This window comes from Macaca thibetana, chromosome 1, assembly GCF_024542745.1.
Source record: "Macaca thibetana thibetana isolate TM-01 chromosome 1, ASM2454274v1, whole genome shotgun sequence".
Taxonomy (NCBI): Eukaryota; Metazoa; Chordata; class Mammalia; order Primates; family Cercopithecidae; genus Macaca; species Macaca thibetana.
The window spans coordinates 10,370,586-10,391,048 of NC_065578.1; the positions used below are offsets into that span (position 1 = coordinate 10,370,586).

Genomic DNA, 20,463 nt, shown 5'->3' on the forward strand with positions numbered 1-20,463 from the left:
ACCACGCCCAGCTAATTTTTGTATTTTTAGTAGAGATGGGGTTTCACCATGTTAGCCAGGCTGGTCTCGAACTCCTGACATCAAGTGATCCACCCACCTTGGCCTCCCAAAGTGCTGGGATTATAGGTGTGAGCTACCCCACCTGGCCTGGAACAGTGTTTTAAACAAAGGACAAGATCAATCTCCAGGGAATTCTGAGGACTTATTTTCAATTATATTTGCTTACAAAGCTAAATAACCTTCTAGAGCACTTTTCCAGGCCTCTAACTATATCTTTCTGCTACAAATCTGCATAACTTTAAGTTTTTATGATTGTCTCAAATATGGGGAAAAATTAAGGGTGGAATTAGGAAAGTTTCAAATAGGTCTCAAACAGGTGAGCAAGGAAATTAATATGCAAAATGAGTTATCTGACCTTAAAGTGATCGTACTTAGTTACTATATTTTCTATTAGTTATCATGTGAGAGCACATTACCTAAGCCAGAGATGGAAGGAAGAAATGTGGATTTTCACATTTACTGTGTCTGATTTGAAACCGAAGCATGCCTCAGAGGACAGAATGTTTTTAATTGTTCCTACATGGTATTTCAGAAATCAACATTTTCTCCAAGTCCAATTTATTTGGGCAAAAACAGGATTCTATTTCTATCTTTTTGCTAACTTTTTAAAGTGTTAAAGGAACTCTTTTAAATATCTTCTCAAAAGCACAGCTAGGAAAGGACTTGGCTGTTTGATCAACCTCTCAAGCAAAGTAGGCACCACACACAGCAGGCTCTATTAGCCACGGTGAAGGAACTTATTAGCTGGATGATTTTTTCTGAACTATCTGCAGTGAGATGAAAGATCATGTTAGCATTCACATGAAGATAATGAGATCCCAGAGTTGATATTCTCTGAAAATCATTAGGGGAAGTGAATGATGCTTTAGGAGCCGGAGCTAATGTTTCGTGCTGCTTGTAATTTCCTAACAGCAGAAAATTTATTAAACAACCTATTTTTTCCACACCCAGAAGACTGAAAACTGTCTTAACAGAGGAGCGAACATAACCACATCAGAGAAAAGACCATTAGATTTCAGATTATGCTCTGCCTTTTATATTCACAAAACACCATAGGAGGAAGACGCAGGCATCAATAGATTTAGTTGATAAAACCCCACTGTGCCCTTGGGTACCCTCTGAAGCCCAGGAACCAGCACATTCTATTCTAGCTCTAGACAGCACTATCTAACCCAGATGCAAAACCTATCTTCCTAGGCTGCCATGGCCACAGAATTGCTTCTCAACTAATTTCACTGGAATAAGAAAGGACAGGTTGGAAAACAACAGGAGCCCAGGTGATAAGGGTCAACAGAAATGACAATCATGGCTAGATTCCTGGGGAGAGCCATCTGCAACATGTCATTTAAATGTGCTGGCCAGACCCAGAGGCAGATTTCACAGAACAGAAGTCTCCAAGTGACTCCAGTGAAGTGGCACCAGGTAGTGGGAGAAGAGAGGTCATTTTGCATGAAGGCAGCAATTAAAAAGGGTTTATAGCCTACCTGATGAGAGATTCTAGAATGGCAGGGGTGGGGCCTTTCTGGAACTCCAGTTCTTTGTAGTGTAGTGCTTTGGCATATGCTCGGCACTTGGCAGCTCTTTCACCCAGCAGAACAATGCCATTGTCATCTCTCAGTGGCAGGGGGCCCTGGAGGAGAGCAAAACCTCACAGCATAGGAAAGTGGCAGATGGGGCACAAACAAGAGAAGGCTGTGTGGATGCTTCTCTCCTCCCACCAGCTGGTTCCCTGTCAGCCTCCATCTGGACAATGGGGAAAAGTCTCACCTTGTCACTGTGTTCCATGAATTCAGCCAAGTTTAAGAGGGTTTGTGTGACTTCAGCGATGTCTTGTGAGGTGAGGGCCAACTCGATGCTTCTGATGAGCTCATCCTGTTGATCTTCATTCAATTCAGACCAGCAGGACACAAACGCAGCATTGAAGAGATCCCTGAAGGCACAGAAGGTGGAAAATAGAGAGACCTCCCATGCCTCTGCCTGCTGCCTCAAAGTCACACCTATCAATTCACTTTTGGCATCACTGATTTTGGTTATAAAGACCAGTGCTGTCCAAGAGAACTTTCATGTCCAATATGGTAGCCACTGATGATTAAAGCACTTGAACTATGGCAAGTGTGGCCAAGGAACTGAATTTTACATTTTATTTATTTTTAATTAAATTAACCACATATGGCTAGTGTCTACTGAATCTTACACTGCAGGTACAGACACTATGATATGCAGGGACTTGGGGGGCAAGTGGCAGGGTGGGGAGAAGAGCAGAGCAAAGTAACTTTTCTCCAAAGGAATATTTCTTGGCAGTTTTTGCATCATTTCTCTTCACTAGAGGAAATGGGAAATGAATAGAAGAGGGACTTCTGACAAAGAAGTTGGCATTAACAAATGTGGAAAACAATAATCGTTAAATGATTCTTGGGATGTTTCTGGAACAATGTCTAAATTCTTAAGGTCAGAAATGTCAAAGCAATCTGCAATTGCTTTCAAAATATAATCAGAACCCTTAGTTGGATGGTCATAAAAAATGACAACAGGACTAGAAGCATTAGCAAATAGGATCCAAACCTGTAAGTTCTAAAAGATTTTCTAAGCCAACAGTTGGGGCCTCACAAAGACGTGGAACCAGAGGTTCCATTTCAAAGATTACTATGACTACTTACATTACCATAGTACCACATGATGGACACATTTGCCATCCCTTACATCTTACATCAATCCTATCCTCCCCACTGTTCTGGTGACTGTGTGGAGAAGGGAGTGGGAAACAACACGATATACCTACAATGGATAGATTTAGCATTTGATGCCTCTATACCTACTTTCTTTTTTTTTTTTTTGAGACGGAGTCTTGCTGTGTCGCCCAGGCTGGAGTGCGGTGGCGCGATCTCAGCTCACTGCAAGCTCCGCCTCCTGGGTTCCATTCTTCTGCCTCAGTCTCCCCAGCAGCTGGGACTACAGGTGCCCGCCACCACGCCTGGCTAATATTTTTGTATTTTTAGTACAGACAGGGTTTCACCGTGTTAGCCAGGATGGTCTCAATCTCCTGACCTTGTGATCCACCCACCTGGGCCTCCCAAAGTGTTGGGATTACAGGCGTGAGCCACTGCGCCCAGCCTATACCTATTTTCTGTTACATATTAACAGGTTAAGTCAGACCAATGCGTATAATTTTGTAATTTGATAGAAAAAACAAAATTTGAAATCCAAAGGATAAAATGAAGACCAAAAAAAGTCTGTTATAAATTTAAAAATAAGTTTTCGGAGCCAGGTAATTAGTCGCTGGTCATCCAGGCAACTTGGGAGACTGAGGCAGGAGGATCTCTTGAGATTAGCAGTTCAAGACCAGCCAGGGAAATAAGCAAGACTTCATCTCTAAAGACATAAAAAAAGTTTTCCTGATCTAGGTCAGAGGCCACACTGGATCCTGAATGAACGTACTTGGGACTAAGGGGATAAAACATTATGTGGGTATCACAAGCCTCTTGTGGATAACACTGTGCTCAGAGGTGACCTGGGTGAAAAGAGGAATAATAAAAACATTGGCTAAGCATATGATATCTCCACACTACGGAAACAGGGAAGTCCTAGAAACTATTTTAAAGCATTAAAAAATACTTGAAAGAAATTAGAGGAAGAAAATCATGGCATCAAACCAACAGTCTCAGGGGCCATCACTACTGCTAAATATACATCATAACAGCAAACCAGCTGTGCTGACAAAAATGAAGTGAAACGCCTTGCCTTCTGCTTCTTGCCAATGCGAAGGGCTGCTTATTAATTAAATCACCATTTTATGCCTCATTATAAATAATTAATGTCCAATGCAGAAAAATCTAAAAAATAAGGAAGATAATAAAAAAGAAAATAATCACTCCTTAAGCCTTCCCTAGAGATAACCGTCGCTATATTACTTTCTAATCTTTATCCTATTCACATTTATTTTAATTTTCAACTTTGCATTCCATTTTATTTACTTACATTATATCATAAACCTTTCACATGCATTAAAAGTTTTATAAACCAAAAAAAAATTTTTTTTGAGATGCAGTCTTGCTCTGCCATCCAGGCTGGAAAGCAATGGCATGACTGTGGCTCTCTGCAGCCTCCAAACTCCTGGGCTCAAGCAATCCCCCCAATCCTCCCATCTCAGCCTCCTGAGTAGCTAGGATTACAGGTGCATGCCACCTCGCTTGGCTAATTTTTTATTTTTGTAGAGATAGAGTCTCGCTAGGTTGCCCAGGCAGGTCTTGAACTCTTGGCCTCAAGTGATTCTCCTGTCTCAGCCTCCCAGAGTGCTGAGATTACAGGCAGGAGCCACCATGCGCAGACTGTAAACCAAATTTTAAATGGCTGTTTAAGATTTACTATTTAGGCCGGGCACAGTGGCTCATGCCTGTAATCGCAGCACTTTGGGAGGCTGAGGTGGGCGGATCACAAGGTCAGGAGATCGAGACCATCCTGGCTAACATGGTGAAACCCTGACTCTACTAAAAGTACAAAAATTTGGCCGGGTGTGGTGGCACACACCTGTAATCCCAGCTACTTGGGAGACTGAGGCAGGAGAATGGCTTGAACCCAAGACGCAGAGGTTGAGGCGAGCCGAGATCGCGCCACTGCACTCCAGCCTGGGCAACAGAGCAACACTCCATCTCAAAAAAAATAAAAATAAAAAAAAATATTTACTATTTAAAACAATATATTTTTTGGCAGGATTGAGGGATGAGAAATTACCTGATGGGTACGATGTACACTATTATTCAGGTGATGGTCCTACTAAAAGACTTCACCACTATGCAACATATCCATGTGACAAATCTGCACTTGTACCCCAAAATCTATAAAAAATTTTAAAAATTTAAAAAAAAATATGGTGATGACTCATGCCTATAAATCACAGCACTTTGGGAGGCTGAGGCAGGACGACTGCTCGAGTTCAGGAGTTTGAGATCAGCCTGGGCAACACAGTGAGATCTCGTCTCTACAAAAAATAAAATTAGCTGGGCCTGGTGCGTGTCTGCAGTCCCAGCTCCTCAGGAGGCTGACGTGGAGGATCACTTTGAGCCCAGGAGGTTGAGGCTACAGTGAGCCGAGACTGTGCCACTGTACTCCAGCCCGGGCAGCAGAGACCCCGTTTCAAAAACAAAAACGAAAAACCAGGCAGGGCACACTGGTTCACTCCTGTAATCCCAGCACTCCAGGAGGCCAAGGCGGGTGGATCACTTGAGGTCAGGAGTTCAAGACCAGCCTGGCCAACATGGTGAAACCCCATCTCTACTAAAATTACAAAAATTAGCCAGGCATGGTGGCGGGTGCCTGTAGTCCCAGCTACTTGGGAGGCTGAAGCAGGAGAACTGCTTGAACCCGGGAGGCAGAGGTTGCAGTGAGCCACAATCATGCCACTGCACTGCAGCCTGAGTGATAGAGCAAGACTCCATCTCAAAAACAAAAACAAACATGAAAACAAAAAAACCAACCAAACAACAATAAAAAAAGATAAATGTCTAAAGTGATGAATATCCCAATTATCCTGATTTGCTTATTACACATTATATGAATGTATCGAAATATCACATGTACTTTGAAAATATACGTACATCTATTATGTATCAATAAAAAAAATTTTAGCCAAGTGACTCACACCTGTAATCCCAGCACTTTGAGAGGCCAAGGTGAGCAGATCATCTGAGGCCAGGAGTTCAAGACCAGCCTGGCCAACATGGCGAAACACTGTCTCTACTAAAAATACAAAACTTAGCTAGGTGTGGTGCTATATGCCTGTAATCCCAGCTACTTGGGAGGCTGAGGCAGGACAATTGCTTGAACCGGGAGGCAGAGGTTGCAGTGAGCCACAATTATGCCACTGCACTCTAGCCTGAGCAATAGAACAAGACTGTCTCAAAAAAAGAAAAAAAAAATTCTGGCAAATTCTATTTTCCAAAGACGTCTGCAACAGTGGCTCCTGTCCCATACACTCTGTGAAAATATTACTTCTCCTCTATCAAGAGGTGGGTGTCCATGTCTTCTTCCCTTGAGTCTGAGTGCACCTTTGTGGCTGCCTTGAGCAACAGAGTCAGGTAAAAGTGACTCTTCATGACTTCCAAGCTTCTTTATGACTTAGATCATAAAAACACCATGCTCTTCCACTACCTCATTCTCTTGGGACACTCACTCCTGAAGCCAGTCACCTTCTGTGAGATGGCCCAAGCAACCCATGGAGTGATCCCATGGAGAGGAACCAAGGGCCCCAGCCAGAGCTGCGTCCCTAGTCGAGAGTCACCTGCACTTTGCCAGACACACAAGCCAGCCTTGAATGCGGATCCTCCATCCTGCCCCAGTCAAACCATCTCCACTGACACCATGTGGAGCGGAGGCAAGCTGTCCCAAAAGTCCTTCCAAATTGCAGATTCAGGAGTAAAATAAATAACTGTTATTGTTTCAGACCATTTTTTTTCCTGTCATATTTGTAACAAACAGCAATAATTAGAATACCATTGTTACTGGAAATAGGTTACATTCAACTATTACACAGTTGCTTTTAGAGTTACAAGTAACTTTGTAATTAAAATGTTAGACGTAAAGGTACTAGAAAAAGGAATTTGTGGTCTACTAGCAAGGTTAAGATAGATGCTACAGTATGAGCTTGTTGACTTTGTGTTTTTCTTTCTTTGCATTCCACAAAATTAGAAAAATTAAACATACCAGCCCTTTGATTATTACTTCTAATAAAAACTAATTTGTATATATCGTTTTCTATGTGCTGATCTTCTCCACCCGCCCTGACACACTATACCTGGCCATCGGGTTGTAGGCCTGTGCCAGGGCCCAGCAGGAGCGCAGGGAGGGCGATGATGAGTCCTTCAGCAGCTCCAGGCTCAGCCGTCTCAGCCATTCCAGCCAGTCATCTTTGGAGACCCTCCTGGCAGCACCCCAGGCCTGTGATCCCACAGGTGACAATGGAAAACAATCAGCTTCAAGGGCCAATTGAAAAAAGTCCTCATCTATTTAATGATTATTCTACTTTTAGATTTATAAAATCCATCTTTCATGAAAAAATTCCCCTAGAGTGCAAATACAAAAGAATAATATTTAATTAAAAGCCATAAAGCAAGAGCAGCAACTCCGGAACATACCACACTGTGGAAAAAGCCTGTTTCACAACTTCTTTGTGCTGGACTCTGACTACAGCAAAGGAGAGAGTTTTACAGAACCAGAATACATGGGACTGCCACACTTGGGTGCATTCGACAAAGCCTAATGGGCTCCAGCAGGGCATGAAGGGAGCTGCATCCTCTACATTAGAACACCAGGTCATCTGACAATGAAGAGTCACGCAAGAAGAGGGAAAAGGCTCAGGTTTACACCATAGTGAATCATGTTGCAACCAGGTGAGCAGTGAGCCCAAAGCACATGGCACTGTGGTAGAACAAGAAAAAAGCGTTGAACAGATTTAATTTCTACTCTATCCCCTCCAACTTCTCTCAGACCTCTGAACTCTCCAGACATCAAGAGTTACTACCAGGGGCAGCTTAGGCAGGTGGGTGGAAAGGCTGAGGTTTTGGAGAGGTCAGTACAGTGTAGTGGGCAACAGCCACACTTGACTCGATGGCTTGAGTTCAAATCCCAGTTCTATAACATAATTGGCTCTCTGATCTCTGGCAAGTCACTTAACTCCTCTGTGCCTCAGTTTCCTCATTTGTAAAATGAGGATTATAGTTTCTGCTTCCTGGGGTTAAGTTAATAAATGTAATGAATTTATAACAGTGCTTGGCACAAAGTTAGTACTATTTGCCTATTTCTCTAAAGTTAGAAACACCTGCCTGGGATCCCGGCTCTGCCACTCAGCAGCTGTTAACACCCTGGGCAAATTACTGGTATTTTGCAGCTGAGCCTCAGAGTTCCTCATCTAGGGATAATGTATCTAAATGACTTAGCTGGAATAAATGAGCAAAAAATGACTGTTATTGTTGTCAAAATGACACCTATTTGAACTGGCCTAGCCCTAACTACACTAAATCCCCAACTTTTAAAATACATTCTTCAAAGATTTTTCCAGCAGGACAGATCAATCCTCCCTAAATGGGGGAAACCATGTAAGTCAGAGCAGAAGGTCTCAAACTTTGGACTAGTTAAGTGGTCCAGTGAGTGAAAAGACCCCATGTGCCATACCATCAAGGACTCAACTGTCACCTCCCTGGGATATACTAGAGATCTGCTGTTGCTTCTAAAGAGTTACTGATGAATAGAATTAAACAAACTATCACTTTATGTCAAAAACCGAAGTAGAAATATTACAAGAGACAAACTAAATAATACCACTGACCATACAATGAGAACTCCTGAATGAGAAGGAAGAGGGGACTAGATACCAAAGACTTGACTTTTAGACCTTTTTCTGTTGAGCAAAATGGGAACATCCAGTCCTTTCCTGCCCACAGATATCTGGCTTCTTCCCTATAGGATGGGTCTGTGCGTAGCTGTATTATATTATACAGCAATTGTTAAAAGCTGGACATAACCAGGGAAGTATTATTAGTTTCTTTTTCCCTCTAATGAAATGGTTGGGCCTGGGTAAGACAGAGACAATTCAACACAGTGGTTAAGAGAGTGGGCTCTGGAGTCATGCTATCTAGCTCAAATCCCAGCTCCACCATTGACGCTAGTTGACACTGGGCAAATTACTTAACCTGTCAGTGCCTCACAGTCCACATCTACAAAGTGGGACAGCAATGACAGCACCTAACTCATGGGGTTATCATGAAGATTAAATGAGTTAATATAAAGTATTCCACCACAGTGCTTGACACATGGAAAGCACTCAATAAATGTTAGTTGTTACTATTACTTGATAAATGGCAGTAAATATGTTTTCAAAAAATCATAGCTTAATTTATCAACTAGGCCAAGTCCCCCATGTGGCTCATTCCCCCTGATCTGTAAAACATTATCATCTCTCAATTCTCTGGGTTAGGCCGAGTCCCCTATGTGGCCCTTTCCTCCTACTCTGTAAAACATTATCATCTCTCAATTCTCTGGGTTAGGCCAAGTCCCCTATGTGGCCCTTTCCTCCTGCTCTGTAAAACATTATCATCTCTCAATTCTCTGGGTTATATAATAACTGTGTAAACACGAGCTGCTTCCTCTTGCCATCCACCCACTGCTGATCACCTCATCTGGTGATGCTGGTGCCTGTTCATAGAATGCCAGCTTACTCATGATGAAGGTAAGCCCAAACGGATTATCATAAGACAGACAGTAAAGCTGCTGAAAATTCTGGAAGGCGTTCTAGAGGTATATATAAATGGTTTTTATGTTTTCTGTATCACATAAATCCTGTATTATCATAACCAATAAAATGGTGACTGAGGTGGCAAATTGTTACTCTGAAAGTTGGTTAAGACTGATAAATACACCAATCCCTAATTATTATTACACGACTATAAGGAGGCACAATTTACTTCTGAACAGTGAGTTCTGCTGCCTTTTTTTTTTTTTTTTTTTTGGTGAGAAAATCTTGCTCTGTTGCCTGTGCTGGAGAGATGAAGTGGTATGATCACTGCTTACTGCAGCCTTGACCTCCCAGACTCAAGAGATCCACCCACCTTAGCCTCCTGAGTAGCTGGGACAACAGGCATGCACCACCAAGCCCAGCTAATTTTTGTATTTTTTGCAGAGGGGGATTTTGTCATGTCGCCCCAGCTGGTCTTGAACTCTTGGGCTCGAGTAATCCTCCTGCCTTGGCTTCCCAAAGTGTTGGAATTACAGGCATGAGCCACTGCACCTGGCCGCCTACCTCCTCTTTTTTTTTTTTTAAAGAGAATCTTGCTCTGTCGTCTCGGCTGGAGTGCAGTGGTGCAATCATAGCTCACTGCACCCTGGAACTCATGGGCTCAAGTGAACCTCCTGCCTCAGTCTCCCAAGTAGCTGGGACTATAGGCAGGTGCTACTCTGCCCAGCTAATTTTTAAATTTTTTTCAATTCCTTTTTTTTTTTTTGAGACAGGGTCTTACTCTGTTGTCCAGGTTGGAGTTAATTTTTTTCATTTTTTCTTCATTTTTCATTTTTGTTACAGAGATGGTGTTTTCCTATGTTGCCCAGGCTGGTCTCAAACTCCTGCTTCAAGTGATTCTTCAAGTGATTTTGGCCTGCCAAATTACTGGGATTACAGGCATGACCACCACGCCCAGCTCCCACAACTCACTTTCCAATGAAATAGATCTGAGAGTCAGCTGCAGAGGATTTTGTCCAGAGTTTTGAACTTGATCTACTTTCTCAGGTGAGATAAATTAAGAGTCTTTCTTTTGTCTATCTGGCAAGATTTATGCTTATTTTTTCCAAGTCTGGGTAGAAAGCAAAACTTCCTGGAAGCAAACTAGATTAGTGAGGAATTTCCTAAAACAGAGAGAACAAAGCTCTAAAGCAGGGTGGACGGCTGCCTGGTTGGAAGGACATTCTGAACCTAGTCAGGATGAAAACATCTGGGTGGAAATGTACATTTGGCCTCCTGCCTGGCCCCTCCCTCCAGTGTGAGGTGTCAGTAGGGTGGCCTCAATGACTGCCTGGGAATGCCAGGTGACTGATAATCTTTTTCTTCCTCCTAAAGTCTCAGATTAGTAGTTACAAAATCCCCAAAGGGAAAGCAGCATCACTCCTGACCCAGGAATATTTTACCACCTCCATCTTAACCCAGCAAACGCTTCTTAGCAGTAGTCACTTGAAGCTGTTCTTGTGAGTAAAGACTCTGAAACAACAGTAATAAACCCCCAGTATTCCAAAACTGGGCGTGAGCCCGCAAACATGCACAAAGAACTGTGTTCAAATCTTCATGTGCTTTGCCAAAAGAAGTGAACAAGTCATCTGGGACAGTCTTGCCTGGTTCTTCACCTCTATCTGCTGCTGCACATGGAGTGGGCTGGCTAATAGATGAAAAATAACACTGAAATCGAAACTGGAAGCTGCTTACAGTCACCAGAAACATGAAGGACTAATGCAAAATGTGGAAAATACTTGATGTGGTATATTTATTTAAAAGTTGGTGAAGTAATTATGATTATTCTGCTCTGATTCACCAGATATGCTTTGAAACTGCCTGTTTTTAGGTGGATGGCTGGAGGCATACATGGTGAAAAGCTGATCATATCTTAGGCTTTGGCCAGCAGAGATAATTCAGTAATCACTTGGAAAGATCTAAAACCTCACTACTCAAAGTATGGTCCATGGGCCTGCACCATCACATTAGCTAGCAGCTTGTCAGAAATGCAGAGTATCAGGCCCCAAATCAGACTGCCAACATCAGAATAAGCATTTTTACAAGATTCCCAGCAATTGGTAAGCCCAATGAGTTTGAGAAGTTTGAAAAGCACTGTTTTAAAGCGCCTTCATCAGTCTCACTGCCAACTAGGGGGCTCACTAGCTTTGTTCCCTTAATGTAAAAAATGAGAATATATTTGCAACAAAAGGTTCTACCATTCATATTCCAAGGGAGCACAAAAGGACATTTTGTTCTCTACTTTTTCTCTATTCAAAACAAAACTACAATTCAGATACCTGTAAAAAGACAAACGATCTAAGTTCATGGTATCTAGATTTCTGGAAAAAACACCTGGGCCGGTTTTTGGTTGGTTTAAACAGCTGAAAGTTTTGAATAAGTGAGAAGAGCACAGCTCTCCTTTCCCAGTCCCCTGAAACAATGGACTTACCTTTTGGAGGTTGATGGTGCTGACGTGCAGTTTCTTCATGGGTCCTGTTTCCACTGGTCCACTAGCCAATGCATCCCCTTGGCCACTCCTAAGCATTCGATGCTGGTAAATCAAAGGATCCTCCTCTTCATCAGCAAGTGTGTATCCCTGCAACCAGAGATTTATAGGAAACACCTACAACTCTACTAGATGCTTCTGGTTTAGGAAATATCCTTATATTTTGGGAGGTGCAGACCTGGAAGAGCCAGGATTTTAGTAAGAAGTAAAAAGTCCCATGTATGGACAAAATGAACCACAGATGGGCTGACTCCCCAACTGTAGACAGTCTTTGCCAGTCACTCCTAGTTAATGACAAGCACTGACTTAGTAGTATGAGCAAGCAACCATGCAACTAGCAAAGATAAACAATTGTCGGCAATGGGAAAGGTGATAAAGTGTTTGGAGTAAAGGCAGCAAACAGCCCCCATCCCCTGGCTTTTTTACACTTTTTAAAAAGAATTATTCATTTATTTATTTATGCCACTCCCTACCTGCCTATCTATCTAATCTAACCTATTATTTATTTATTTTTTTGAGACAGAGTCTAGCTCTGTCTCCCAGGCTGGAGTGCAGTGGCACAATCTCAGCTCACTGCAATCTCTGCCTCCTGCGTTCAAGCAATTCTCTTGCCTGAGCCTCCTGAGTAGTTGGGACTACAGGCACGCACCACCATGCCTGGCTAATTTTTGTATTTTTAATGGAGATGGGGTTTCGCCATGTTGGCCAGGCTGGTCTCGAACTCCTGACCTCAGGTGATCCTCCTGCCTCAGTCTCTCAGAGTTCTGGGATTACAGGCGTGAGCCACTGTGCCTAGCCTTTAATCTACTTTGAGATAGGGTCTCACTTTGCCACTCAGGCTGGAGTGCACTGGTGCAATCACAGCTCACAGAGGCCTCAGGTGATCCTCCCACGTCAGCCTCCTCAGTAGCTGGGACCACAGGTATCCGCCATCATGACCAGCTAATTTTTTGTATTTTTTGTACAGATGGAGTTTTACTATGTTGCCCAGGCTGGTCTCAAATTCCTGGGCTCAAGTGATCCACCTGCCTTGGCCTCCCAAGGCATAAACCACCGCACTCAGCCCCCTGCCTGTTTTTATATAGCCCAAGAGCTAAGAAGGGTTTTTATACTTTTAAATGGTTGGGGGTAAAAAAAATCAAAAGAAGACTGATATTTTGCAACACACAGAAATTGAGAGAATCAAATTTAGGTGTCCATAAATAAAGTTTTAGTGGAATGCAGCCAGGCTCATTGTTTACACATCGTGTGTGGCTGCTCGCAGGCTGTAGAGGCAGAGCTGAGGAGTTGCAAAAGAGACCACGCAGCCTACAAAACTGGAAAAAGTTTGCCAATCCCTAGTTTAGAGCTAAAAAGCTACACAAACTCCCATAGCCAAGATTACAAGAATATCAAGTAGTAAAGACAACAGGGACTTCAGAACAGAAAGGAAGTATAGTTCACCTTGACAATTCTGCAGATGAGCACATCATAGCGCTGATGATTGATTCGGTGTCGCACCAGAACTTTATTCACCATTGGAATGAAAATTTGGTACTAAAACAGGAGGGGGAAGAGATCAGAAACTATCATTTTGGAGAGTGGAAAAAAAGTAGAGGAAAACATATTATACAACTACATTATGACCATTTCTTCTGGGTTTGTGACTAGCTCTGTGATATTCAGAAGAATCCTTCTTCCCATCTCCTGCCATAATCCTAGTTTAAGTCCCCATCATCTGGTTTATGATGGTGGCCTCTTGAGAGATCTTTGCTTCTGCCCTTGCCCCCACAGCCTATTTTCCCACATGGCATTGACAGTTATCATTTAAAAATATTAAGTCAGATCTTATTTTTCCTGTGTTCAAAGTCCACCAAAAACTTCCAGTCTTGCTCAGAGTAAAAGCCGAAGTACTTACAATGGCCCACAATAGTGATTTGCATATTTTAGTGGGCATCAGAATCACCTGGACAGCTCATGAAACCAGAGATTGCTGGGCTCCACAGTTAGAGCATCTGATTCAGCAGGTCTCAGGTGAGATGAGGTCTTGCTGTTGCCCAGGCTGGAGTGCAATGGCACAATTATGGGGGTCACTGCAGTCTGGAACTCCTGGGCTCAAGCGATCTCTCCGCCTTAGCCTCCTGAGTAGCTGGGACTACAGGCACATGTCCCTATGCCTGGCTAATTTTTAAATTTTTTTTTGTGGAGACAGGATCTTGCTACGTCTGGAGCTGGTCTCCAACTCTTGATCTCAAGCAATCCTCTTGCCTCAGCATCCCACGTTGCTGGAATTACGGGTGTGAGTCACTGTGCCTAGCTCAAGAATCTGCATTTCTAACAAGTTCTCAGGTATGTAGATACTGATATTGCTTGTCCAGGAATTATACTTTGAGAGCCACAGGCCTACAAATCTAGTCTCTACTATTCTGCCTTATCTCGGTCACCTTAACTCCAAGTACTTCCCCGTTGCTCGCTCCTCTGAGATCACACTGCTCTCCTGCTGTGCCCTGAACTCTTTGAGCAAGCTGCTGCCTCAACCTTAGCACTTGCTATTTCTTCTCCTTGCACCCAATTCTTTGCAACTGAGCCTTTATTTTATCTAGGTCTCTGCTTAAGTGTCAACTGATCAGAGGTCTTCTCTGTCTATCCTAAATAAAGAGCACTTCTCTTCACTTCAACCCATCACTCTTAAGAAACAAACTGTTTATTTGCTTTGCTTCATTAGGATGGAAGCTCTATGAGAGCAAAGACTTTATTCTTTTTACCCTGTTATCCCCAGAACGGCACTTAGCTCACATAGGTTGCTCAATAAATGTTTGCTGAACACATGAAAAAAAAAAAAAGCAAATAATTCCATGTTCTCTGATGGTGGCTGGCATCAGACAAAGTATGAGTGGCTCACAGACAAAGTCTTCTTTCCAAATAAGGCAGAAGAGCACCTGTCTGTCCAGACTCCCATCTTACCTTCTTCCCCAGTTGAAAAACAAGTGAAGACAGCGTGTCCATGGCTGTGGAGCGCAGTTCTGGGCTCTGGTCCAGTGTTCGAACAATAGGGTGAATGATCCGGGAGGCATAGTCAGTGAAATCCAGGGACTCCGTCAGGCGGTCCACAGTCTCTAGCGCTGCCCTACAACAATCGCTAACATACAGTAACTGCTAACACACAATCTCCAAGGAAGAGACGTGACTGAGGGTGAGCTTAACAATCAGCACCAAAGGGATGGGAATGAATGGCTTCTAAGGTATTTTGGATGACATGGATCCAACATTTATTCCAATGGGATAGGGACAGTTAAGATTTCCATAAACCTGGGATATTTCTAGACTAAAATAATGCGAGTTGAAACAACAAAAAAATAGAAAGATGGCCTGGGAACTTAAGAAACAAACATTTTCAACAAAACATTAACAGCTTAATGATTGCTAATCCGAAAGGGGAGGTGCTCACTTTCGAGATGGCAGTGGAGCTTCAGGGGCATCAAACAACTTCACAATAGGAGGCAGCAGTAAATGTAGGTAGTCATCCAGGTTGGCGCCAAACAGCTGGATTGCAGCCAATAACTGCAAAAGGGAGCAAAAGCATGGTGATGAATAGTCATGTCCCAAGTATCTAAGGACACGCAGCAGGTGGTGGTGAGGATAATTCAAAGTTCTGAGGGGACTGGGAAAAGCCTTTATTAAATGGCCTTGAACTATATCCTTTTGGTAGCACTTTCTCCCCCTCATTTTATTTGCTTACATATTACTTTGCTTTCTCTGTGCTTATTTGAGTTGATAAGGAACCCGTTGCTGGATAATAAAGAAAATTAGTCTGGGATAAAATATTTGCCAAGATTAATCTATTGAAAGAGATAAGGATAATCAAGAGAGGATTATAGACATTCTGTAAACTGCACACATTGGGTATTAGTATTCTTGGGATTCTGTCTTATGGAGTGGGCATCAACCTGTCCCTCAGAACGAGGTCTCAGCTTTTAGCTGATCACCCAGGGATTCAGAGGCAAGCAGAAAATCTCTCTGGAGGATGACATAGGCTACTCACCTTGATAGAGACGATGCGGCCTGGGCTGTTGTCATGCATGAAGACACGCAACATGTGTGGGATCAGCTGGGGCAGGTAAAGCTTAAATTCACCCCCAAGAGCTACCACAATTTGCTCAATGAGAAGAATGATCGTGCTCTGAATTGAGGTATTCATGACCCAGAATTCCTACAAAGAGAGAAAAGTCAGAGGAGCTGAGTCAGGTCCCTTTCTGCTGATATATGAACCGAGGAATCGAGATGGCCAGAAAAGCAAAACTGTAGTGAGCATGGTCTGCGCCGAGATCAACTCCTCACTCCCCTCCTCCCGCTGGGCCCTTCTTGTGTCCTGTGTTGCAGCCATACTGGACAAACTCAATTGCATTTCCCCAGATGCAGGAGGCTACCTGAGTCCTCTGGGCTTTGCTCATGCTGCTTCCTCTACCTAGAATCCCACTTCTTGCTCAGCTACGCCCTGTCTTTCTAGACCTGGCTCTAGCCTCACTTCTCCCACGCAGGCTTTCTTCTTCTCCATGATCCACTTGGATCCTTCGCACTCCCTTTGATAGCGACAGCAGTTGTAAGACTTCCTTTGCTTTGCCGTCCTGCCTGTAGATTGTAGGCTACTTAAGGACAAGAAACCTCTATCTCTGTATCCCCAAAATCTATCAATCAGAGCATCTGGAATATTCTAGAATGAATAGATTACTAAGTCACTCGAAAAGCTCTGAAGTGGTCCAGGGTGGATGTGGACCTTACTTTGGTATCACCTGATCTCTACCAGAGGGTGACTCCAGTATTACAAAGATTTCCTGGCTTTTCTGGATTTAGATTTTGCTATTAATAGATAGCATCTGACATCTGTCCCCTCCCAAAAATCTATCCATCAGGCCTGAACAATGCCACAAAATGAGCCCCTTTCTATACCCACATGGTTATTTTCCACACAAGTTACTAAAATAAAAACTTGGCCAACTGGCCACAGATCCTGCCTCAGTGTTGCAAAGCAAATTAGTCCAAGCCTCTAACTCCAGGAAAAGCTATTATTTCAAATCAACTCAAAAAGACAGCTGCCTATCACCATCTTTAAGAGTTCTGGAGTAGGAGATTTAATGATAATAGAAACCCTACTAATCATGTCAACACATGAATGTTAATATTCTTGGAGCCTCTAAATAGTTTAAAGTCCATAAAAACAAATGATAACTCCTCAGATAAAAGGCTTTATAGAGAGATATAGTATTTTTATTTAAAAAGGTATCTTAAAAAGCATAATGGTTTAGAAAGTAAAAACCATACTAGAAGATGCTGATAAAACTTCCTTTCTCTCTACTTGGAGAGAAGTATTCTCTCTGAAAGAGCTGTGTTTTCTAGGTTAAAAGTGTTGCCAAAGAAACACCACAGATTTCAGAGCCTCCAGAGTTTGTCTGATGTTCATTCACTTGAACCCCACTCTGCCTTCTTTAGAGAAGGCCTACCTACCTTCCAGCTTGCATTATCATCAGTTCCTCACAGGGGATTCTCTACCTCAAAGATGCGAGGCAGCCTGCTGAGGGATGTCAGCTGGATCACTGTTCACAAAGACTATTTTCTTCCCAGGCTTGGGGGAGCTCATTAAAATGCTCAGAATCAACAGTCAAAGGAAGAGCCCCCGCTGCACCTTCTCTATCTGGGGTGAAATGGAAGCTGCATTTTGCAGGTGTGAGGCTCCCTGCCTCACTTCCCTGTGTTTTGGTCATCAACATGTTATGACTATAATATGGTCATATTGTATCCTTGTTTAGCCCTCTTGGGGGGATTAAGTCACAGATTACTACATCCTCCTCCCCTGAGGACACTGCTTCTTCCCTTGCCCCTCCTCCCACTAAGACGAGCCACCGGCCTCTTTAGTATTCTGCCTAAATCTTCCTTGTACAGAGGCTTCTGTGGTAGGAGTCAGGGAATAGAGCAGCTTTTAATTATTTATACATGTAGGGAGGTTTATCAGTTCTGAGACCCAGGTGTTGGGAAGTTCCATTTGAAACCAGCCATTTTGATTTTAGTCCTGCTGTTTCCTCCAAACTAACTACAAAGGTCTGGTGTGAAAGAACAGAAATCTTCCAACTCTTTGAGGACATGCTGTACCTGCAAAGCAACCTTCCTCACAGAGACATTTAAATTATATAGAACAGAAGGAAAAATGATATTGCCAATGGGGTGTCTTCTGGCACCTACTTAATGCATGTTATAAAATCCTGGGACCTCAGCCTTTTCTCATGTGCCACTGCAGTCAAAAGGTGGTGTGTATGGTTTTGGAGGTAGCAGGGTAAAGCATCACCTTGTTCCTTGGTGCCCAACACGTGTCGGTCATATTTAACAGCCCTAAGAAAACCCAACCCCCAATCCCTTCATGGTTTACGAGCAGTAACGAAGAGGGCGTTCATGAGAATAGAAAAGCACCGTTGTGATATTAAAGTGAAATTGCTTTGTTGTGTGTGAGGCAAATAACCCAAGAGTCTATTTCTGGCAGAACAATTACTTCAGGATTTCTCTTCAGCCTTCGTGCCTTGTAGTTTTATACCTGGGAACCTGGAGCAACAGCCCTTCCTCCCCCTCAATATCCAGTGGGCTTTGTTCCATTTCTTGTACTAAGGCTGTAACAGCTCTACAAAGATCCATGAAAAAAATGTCTGTCATTTAAACTTGCTTCTGAGCCTTCCTTGACCCAAACATGGAAGAGGCCAAAGCATTAACTTCTACTCACTCTCATGAGGGTGACTATTTCATCCATATAAGGTCTGATGTGGCTCTTCACAAAGGACACCAACATTCCCAGCTGCTGGAACAAAAACTGAAATGGACAAGAGGTCAACCAGTTGGTATCATGAAGGACACTGAACCCCCAGGCTTACCTTAAATTCATGTGAACAAATAAAGACAACTATGGAATGGGTTTTCACACTATACCATCTACTGAGAATATATTTCAAAGACCCAAGTTTGGCTAGGTTTGGAGGCTCAGTGCTTTGGGAGGCTGAGGTGGGAGGACTGCTTGAGGCCAAGATTTCAATAACAGCCTGGGCAACATGGCGAGATCCTGTCTCTACAAAAAAGTACAAAACATTAGCTGGGCACTTGCCTGTAGTTCTAGCTACAATGGATGCTAAGGTGGGAGAAATGCTTGAGCCCAGAAGTTCAAGGCTGTAGTGAGCTATGCACGTGCCACTGCACTCCTCAGAGTGCAGGGTGACAGGGTGAGACCCTGTCTTTTAAAAAAAAAAAAAAAAAAAAAAAGACACAAACTTAAATGGTGATGGTGGTGGGAACTCAAAACAATTATCAGGGGCTTTTACACACCAGGCGAGCCAGTTACTGCATAGCAGGGTCTTTGTAACCCTCATTTAACCTCCCTGTGCCCAGGCTCTTCCATGGGAAAATGGAGATAATACTTAACCTCACAGACTTCTAAGGCTTAAACGGGATAATTCATGTCAAGCACTAGAACAGGGACGTGAATACTGTTCAGTACTCAATGAATATCTGTTATCATTGAAGGATTTCTGGAATCACTAAACTTAAAAATAAACCTGAAAGTTTTTACCAACTGTAAATGTACCTTTTGCTTATTTGGCTCTAACTAATTACCACCCACTTCCTAAACTAAATACAGCTAACCCTTGATTATGGGTATTGTAGCTCATTTACAGTAATTAACTCATTACTTAGGTCTTAATTAACTATGTCTCTGAGAGATTATGAGCCAAAATAGCAAGCAAACTGGGGTAGGGATAGGATGAGGGGATTCTACTTAAGTCGGTACCTTTTAGGTGTAGGAAGAAAAGACATCCACTAAATAAAGTTGGTAATAAAGAAGGTGTGAGTAAAGAAAATCTCAACTACTTTCCAGGTTAAAGATTTGTCTTCAAAATGTAGGTTTTATTTTGTTATGATCTTCAGATAGTATTACACGCCAGTAATAAGTAGTAAATAATATTTGACACCCCTTCCAATTTTTTTTTGGAGGCAGAGTCTCGCTCTGTTGCCCAGGCTGGAGTGCAGTGGCGTGATCTTGGCTGCAAGCTCCGCCTCCTGGGTTCAAGCCATTCTCCTGCCTTAGCCTCTCGAGTAGCTGGGAATACGGGCGCCCGCCAAAAATGCCCGGTTAATTTTTTTTTTTTTTTTAGTAGAGACAGGGTTTCACCATGTTAGCCAGGATGGTCTTGCTCTCCCGACCTTGCCCTCCCAAAGTGCTGCGATTACAGGCATGAGCCACCACATCCGAACCCCTTCTCCAAATTCTTACAGCTCTCTCTGCCTTTGCTTCTCTCCATTAACAAGGATAACTTAGAAAATGAACATATATGTTTTCACGCCTATCCACATCAAGTCAGGTAAGTTGGGATAAATAAAAAGCATTACTTAAAAAAAAGTGTTATTTCAAACAGTGAGTAATGGACTTATAGTACTCATTACCCAAAGAGGTAGGATCAATAGGACATACAGGATTGGGCTCAAAGAAGAGTCTGAACATATTTCCTAATGATAACTTTGACTTCTAAGGTGATTACAGCCTGGTCACCACGTGGCACACATTTGACTCAGTAGACTCATTTCTACCTATCTCCTGGTCCCCGCCATCCCCCAAATTGAATCACTACAGTTTTGTAGTGATTCC

The 20,463-nt window shown here is 42.9% G+C and overlaps 2 protein-coding genes across 4 annotated transcripts in view; both read right to left on the reverse strand.

Moving 5' to 3' along the window:
- Positions 1–20,463, reverse strand: part of SRM (spermidine synthase) — a 227,650-nt gene that overhangs the window by 135,441 nt on the left and 71,746 nt on the right. The gene's annotated exons all lie outside the window — the stretch shown is intronic.
- MTOR (mechanistic target of rapamycin kinase) overlaps positions 1–20,463 on the reverse strand; it is a 150,552-nt gene that overhangs the window by 84,649 nt on the left and 45,440 nt on the right. For all 3 annotated transcript variants that reach the window (XM_050787642.1, XM_050787652.1, XM_050787662.1), the window contains exons 20-28: positions 18,553–18,639; positions 15,832–15,999; positions 15,238–15,350; positions 14,754–14,916; positions 13,254–13,346; positions 11,754–11,900; positions 6,848–6,990; positions 1,828–1,990; positions 1,545–1,690 (exon numbers count right to left, since the gene is read on the reverse strand). In XM_050787642.1, the coding sequence (XP_050643599.1) occupies positions 1,545–1,690; positions 1,828–1,990; positions 6,848–6,990; positions 11,754–11,900; positions 13,254–13,346; positions 14,754–14,916; positions 15,238–15,350; positions 15,832–15,999; positions 18,553–18,639 (1,223 nt within the window). The remainder of the gene's footprint in view (positions 1–1,544; positions 1,691–1,827; positions 1,991–6,847; positions 6,991–11,753; positions 11,901–13,253; positions 13,347–14,753; positions 14,917–15,237; positions 15,351–15,831; positions 16,000–18,552; positions 18,640–20,463) is intronic.